At 50.9% G+C, this 6,564-nt stretch overlaps 1 protein-coding gene across 1 annotated transcript; it reads left to right on the forward strand.

Annotated features, from left to right (window-relative positions):
• The first annotated feature begins 3,438 nt into the window (after positions 1-3,438).
• Positions 3,439-6,317, forward strand: IER2 (immediate early response 2). The gene has a single exon (XM_081846687.1). It carries the CDS (start codon positions 3,843-3,845, stop codon positions 4,599-4,601), a length of 759 nt encoding a protein of 252 aa, XP_081702813.1. The 5' UTR covers positions 3,439-3,842; the 3' UTR covers positions 4,602-6,317.
• Positions 6,318-6,564: the final 247 nt, after the last annotated feature.

Raw genomic sequence — 6,564 nt, forward strand, 5'->3', positions numbered from 1 at the left:
CCCCTGTCGTCATGGTCCAATAATACATGCAAGGAAGCGGTAAGCAGAGAGGCTGGGGTGACCTAAATAGAAGGAGGAGCCTGTGGAGCGAAGGAAGCCCTGGAGAGAAAACCGACGGGGATCCAAGAGAGAATCCTTGCTCAGTCACCATAGTGATCGGGTTGATCTGGTAAAAATGCGAACTGGCCTCTGTCACGAATGAGTAAAAGATTTGCTTTTAAAGTGAAAGCCTCTGATACGTGTGCGTGAAGGTGACTTAGTAAACTGTGATGCGTGCAAAAAGAGCGCCACATAACCTCTCAGTAGCGTGTGCGCGCACGGCTAGTAACAAAGCCTAGTGAGTATAAGGGAAAATAAGGAGAGCAAGACCCACTGACCATAGCTTGGAATCCTCTTCCTAGTCGAATAGCCGTGGTGGCGACAGCACAATTTCTTGTTTTTGCAATGCTGGCAGAGGAGGGAGGCAGCAGATAACAATTCCAGTGACACAAGCTGACAAGGAAGAGAGAAAGAAGCTCCCTCCCCCACACTCTGCTACTTACTGTGGTTGTTGTTCCCGAGGAAGGGACACATGACTAGGACTCAGTATTTCCCCCGGTTGAGCAATGAGAGCTGTAAAGCAGGAAAAACCACCTGCCTGCACCATCTCTCCCACTCATGCTCCTGCAAGATACTTGCTGGTCAACGGTGGGAACTGCTACTGTCCCAGCAGCAAGCCTGAATTCTTAATATGTTTTGTGTGCAAAACGTCTTGTACATGAAAGCATTATGTGTCAAAGTGTACAAGAATTCTTGCATGTCCAGCCATGCCAATAAAGGCTCATCATGTATAATGTGTGTCTTGCAGTTGTCAGGCTCAGTTGTCAAGCTGCAGAAGGGATTCTGCCTGCAGAGTTTGGCCTCTGCCTATCTGGGCTATACTTGCTCTTGACAGAGAACATGAAGAATGGAGCTGACCTTTTTATGCTTTGGGCTTGTTAAAACGGATGTGAAAAAATTGTCATTCCAAGTAGTGAATCAGCTCTTTGAAGACAAAGCTGAAAGCTATGTGCAGTCAGTGCTTACTAATCTGACAACTTCAGCTAAATCTGCATGATGGGGCAAGAGCTTGAGCTTTCAGAAAGTCTATCTTGCTCAACATTTACTTACACCTGCAGTGCCTGTTAACTAGTTTTTGCACTGCTTTGGTTTTGAAGTTCCAGAGGTCTTTTACAATGACTCCCGCACCATATTCTGCTGAGAGTTCAGCAGTCCCATAGGCTTACTCGGCTTTTGATGAAATATGAGGATTGCAAGCATCAACTTGCAACCACAGTGCAGTTGAAGATTTTGTGGTTGATTTAGCTAATGAGGCAATTTTGAATAGGTCAGCAAATCAAATTGAAATAATTCATACATATATATGATTGTATTTGCATTAGAAGTAACTCTGCATAAAAATAAAACAGATTTGCTACAGAACGTGAGTCCTTAACCGTACTATAATGAGCTTCCAAATCTAAGAAATAATTGTCTGGTGATTGTGGTTTGTCAAAGCAAAAATAGGTCAGAGTTCACCTTTCCCCTGGGTATGGCCCAAGTAGAGTAGAACGAGAACGGCATGCTTTGGGAGTCCAGAGAGGGAACCCAAGGAAGCAAAAAATTAAGAGAATTGCTACCATGAATTCCCCCAGGACATCAACTGACACAATTAAGGCACTTTCATTCTGAACATGCTTACTTGGAAGTATGTTCTGTTGAAATCAGTGCAAATTAACTGCACATACAATGTTTAGGTATCACTGATGAATACTCTGAATTTAGAAAGGCAAAATCAACAGCACATTATGGCCATTTCAGGTTTTTAGTTCATTATGAATGTGGGAAATGCAGTAAGCCATTTAAGGCTACAGTCTTCTGCACTCAGGAGCAAGTTCTGTTAAAATCAGTAGGGATTACTTGCAAACGATCATGGATGGAACATGTGTCACTCATGGAAAACAGTTGAAGTGGGAAACCATGCATACTCATTTCCTAGAGCTGTTTCACACACACATCTTTATTACTTGAGTATAAAAACAAGCAATGGATGGCTTGCGTGTGTGAATGAGCCATCAGAGATCTAACCCAATAGCTAATAAGGCATGTAATTTCAAATGCAAGGCTTTTCAATTAAGTCAGATACAGTATTTCATTCATCAAAAGTATAGCATGGGACAATCATGAGATCTACATGTATGTGTGAATCTGGCCTTAGTGAATGGGAAATAGGGAGTGGATCAGTAGCCTCCCTCCAAGTCTAATGAAGATATGCAAAAACTTTTGGTTAAGATTAGTCAGGACAGAGCCGATATATGTCTTCTAGCCTCTGCTTGCAGCAATGCCTGGTTGATGCTTTCAGAACCATGGAAATAGAGATTCTGCTGCAGGCAGAAATAAACAGTATTGGCCTGATTGGACATTCACTGAGCATTTTCTGCAACACTCCTAACTGCACACACTGAACACCTCTTGAGGGTGCCATATTTCACAGAGAGATTTTGTGCACTCGTTATTTCATGGCAGGCCCACGTCTGCAGCCCATTAAAGCAGGGCCTGTGGTCCTCCCAAGGTGGTTGCAACTTTCATCATCACTGGCCATGCTGACTGAGGCTGATGGGAGCCCGGCAAAGGCATCCGGAGAGCCATGGCTTGCCCACCAGGGAAGGCTGAAGACATTCCACTACCTGTGGTGAAGACGGTCTCTTCCCCACCATGGGCAGAAGCCCACCAGATTTGGAGCTGCACCTTGCTTCAACACTCTTCCGCCACATCTGGGGTCAGTAGTTTCAGGACAGGCTAGGCTCTGCCTGCTTCCTAGTCCTTCAGCATCTTGCTGCTTGAGGCTGACACCTCACAATCCTCCAAAGGGCAGAGCCATCCCTGTCCCCTACCCCTGCCTTAAAGGTCAGTTCACCAGCTTGATGCTGTATTTGGGCCATGGTGGCTTCTGCATGCATGAATGGGCCACTGTAACACAACTTTCCTATGGCCCTTCATTTGCCATTCATCAATGGTATTCTAGTGCAGGGAAACCAAGTGATGATGCCCATGTATTGCCCATTCTGACCACACTCTTAATTCCCAGCTGTAAACGTGCATGGAAACCTGCTCCATAATTGCCAGCTGTAAACGTGCATGGAAACCAGCCCCATTGATTTCGGTCGAACCCAAACCCATGAAACGTGCTTCCAGTGAAGCCAACACCTCTACACTTAAGTAAATGAGCTAAGGAATCTGCAGCCACAGGTCGTGCATGCTCCTTAGTTCTTCCCGGGGGACGTGGGCAGTTGTGCAGCGCACTTATCAGAGACAGCCCAAGTTCCAGGCTCCTCTTTTGCTGGCGGCGGCGGCGGCGGCGGCGGCGGCAGGAGCAGCCGCTTTCACGTCCTGTCCCCGCTGGCTGGCTGGCTGGCTGGAGGGGGGCCGGGCCCTTTGCTCTTCCCTCCTCCCTTCCCCCACTGCCTGACATTTCCGCCTCCCCCTCCCCCTGCCGGGGAGGGCGGCCAGTGGCGCGCTGCGAAAGGCCGGATGCGGCTCTCGAAGTGGGCGGAGGAGGCCCAGGCGCTGAGATCACCGGCGGTATAAAAAGAAGCGCGCTGGGCGCGGCCTCCTTCAGTCGGGGCGGACGTCACGAGAAAGGCTTCTTCCGAAGGCTGCGCTTCGCAAAGCAAAGCAAAGCAAAACAAACCCCAATTAAGACCCGGGGGCACGCGCCACTTTCGCCTTTTAAGGAGAAAGCGCCAGAGGTCTCCCTCCCGGCTCCTCACAGCCCCCGAACAAGCCGAAGAGACCCGAACCGCGGCGAAGCCGGCTCCGCCATCATGGAAGTGCAGAAGGAAGCGCAGCGCATTATGACCATGTCGGTGTGGAAAATGTACCACTCGCGGATGCAGCGCGGCGGCCTGCGTCTCCACCGCAGCCTGCAGCTGTCGCTGGTGATGCGCAACGCCCGGGACCTCTACCTCTCGGCCAAGTTGGAGGAAGAGGACGAGATGGCCGCGGGCGGAGGGAGCGGCGAGGACTTCGCCGGGCGCCCGGAGCCGCCGCAGCTGGACCTGCAGGGCGAGGCGCCCGCCCCTCAACATCTGGAGGCGCCTCCGGCGACCCCCTTCCCCCAAGCCCTGCCCGAGCCGGCGCCTCTCCCCGCCGTACAGCCATCGGAGGCGCCGCCGCCTGCTCTGCCTTGCGCCACTCTGGATCCGGAGCCCATGGAGACCCAGGAGGAGCTCGACGGCAGCTCGCCCGCGCCTCCGCCGACGTGGAGCCGAGGCGCCCCCGGGCCTCAGGCGGGCGCCGCCAAGCCTAGCCGCAAGCGCCGCAGCAGCAGCCTGGGCAAGATGGGCGCCGCCGAAGCCGGACTGGTGCCCAGCAAGAAAGCCAAGCTGGTGGAAGAGGAAGGCGAGCGGCAGCCGCAGCGCCAGGAGGGGCCTTTCCCGAGCTTAGCCAGGGTCCTCCAGGACCGCTTCTCCGGCTTAATCCTCCAGCCTCCGCCGGCCAAAGGCGCCGACGAGCCCAAGGCGAGCTGCAGGCAAGGGGACGGCGTGCTGAGCATAATGGTGAGAGCCGTGGTGGCCTTCTAAAGCGCCCCCGCCAGGGACTCGTAGCTGGAAACCTCGCTCTCTGCGGAGAAGCGGAACCTGCTGAAGCCCCTCTCTCGGCGGAGGAGCTGAGCACCACCTCCCGCTGCCGGCCCGCCGGCCCCCTCTCCTTGGTGGCGGGGCCTGGGCGGCGAGGAAGACGCGCCGCGGGAGGCTGGTGAAGGACTGGGGGCGGGCGGCGGGGAGCGCTGGTGGGTTCCCTCCTCCCATTTTCTCCCCCTCCGGGTTTAGGCGAGAGACGCTCTGGTGGCTGGGAAAGACGACGAGACAAAAGGCTGCGGGCAACGCGGCGAAGGAGGACGCCCCACCTCGGCCAGTAAACCCGGGACGCGGCTGCGGTGCGCTATGCGCCGGACTGGACGCAGCGGCGGCGTGGCGGGACACGATACTTTGGGGGGGCGGCGGCGGGCAGCGAACTCTTGGAAAACGGGGGAGGCTCGCAGCCCGTCGGGCCTTCGGAAACCGGATTCGGGCGGAAAGCAAGCGCGATGTGTGCTGGGTGCACTTTTTTTTGGTGCTAGTCGATAACAATGACGTGTTCATTCTGCCGTTCCTTAACTAAAGTTAATTGCCAGATCTGTTTGTTTCTGTCTCCTCCCCCCCCCCTTTTTTTTTCTGAACGGGACTGGAAAGGTCTGAAGGTTTGTTAGGCAGCTCCCCTGAAGGGTTAAAAAGAGTCATGCTGAGAATTGTCGAAGAAAAGCAGCTTTTGTCAGTCCCGCTCCTGTCTGCCCAGTATTCTTTTCCTCAGGGCCATCCCTTTTTTTCTTACCTAGTAATTAAGAACGATGAAGTGGCCTGTTTCTTTGTGCCAGAGAAGATCTCCGAACCAGATTAGTCTTGCCAAAGTGTGTGTGCTGAGCAGGAACAGAAGGAGGGGAGGGGAAAAAAACCCAACCAGTCATACTAGTTATGACACATCTCTCATATGACTAGCATTTGCATTACACTGGGTCCACGACTGCAGGGGATTTCCTGCTTCTGTTGCCTTGGCTGTGTGTGTGTGTGGCTGTTGTGGTTTTTGTTTTTTAAGGTGTGGGTGGAGCCCTGAATGTCTGAAGGGTGGGGGAGAGGAAGACAAGTGGTTTTTCTTCCCCTAAATATGTCATCTTAAAAACTCGCTGGCGGTTTTCCTAGATGACTGAAGCTGTTTATGCACTGAACAGTAATGAGGGTTACTGTTTTACATCCACAAACATTTTTCTCTTTCCACTCCACATGCAGCTTGGATATTTTTCACCCAAATCAGGAGAATGGGGGCAAAGAAACCTGTATTCTTTAAATGGGTGTGTTCTGCAGTGTCTTGTCTCTAAAAAAACAAACAAACAAAACAGTATATCAAGTCATTTTATGAGATTTCTTGACACCGTTTTTGCCTTTGTTCATGATTTTTTCCTCCACTCTCTTCTCTCAAATGTATGAAACAGTTGCTGTTGTGCTGGATTTATCTGTTGTGTCATCTCTGCTTCAAAAGTGTTAGTTTGATTCAAGCTTTAGGGTTGGGAGGAGAACAGTAAGAATGTCTTCTGAAACTGGTTTTCAAAATGGGCAGTAGAATGGTCACTGTCAAGGTACTTTGTAATGCTAATTGTATGTAATCTGCATTTGCCTCAAAGAGGGCAAAATACAAGTTTATTTTGTTTTATCCTCATGGTGTTAATATTTTTGGTCATTGAAATAAAGACCATCCTTTTTTTACTTCTGTGGTGTTCCGTTCTTAATTAAAAAAAAAAAAACCATTTGTGAACTTCATTGAGAATTTTCTCTTGGTGGAGAGGATATGGGAGGGGAGAATGTTCAAGCAGCTACTCAAACCTACCTCCAAATGTATGAGGCCTCCTACTACATTAAACTAGTCTAGGTACAAAATAAGGAACTAGAGAAAAGAAACAAGGGGAACAGCAAAGTTAGTGACGGGGCAGGCAACCTTTAGTTCCTTAACCAA

This window comes from Podarcis erhardii, assembly GCF_964252035.2.
Source record: "Podarcis erhardii genome assembly, chromosome: 2".
Lineage (NCBI taxonomy): Eukaryota > Metazoa > Chordata > Lepidosauria > Squamata > Lacertidae > Podarcis > Podarcis erhardii.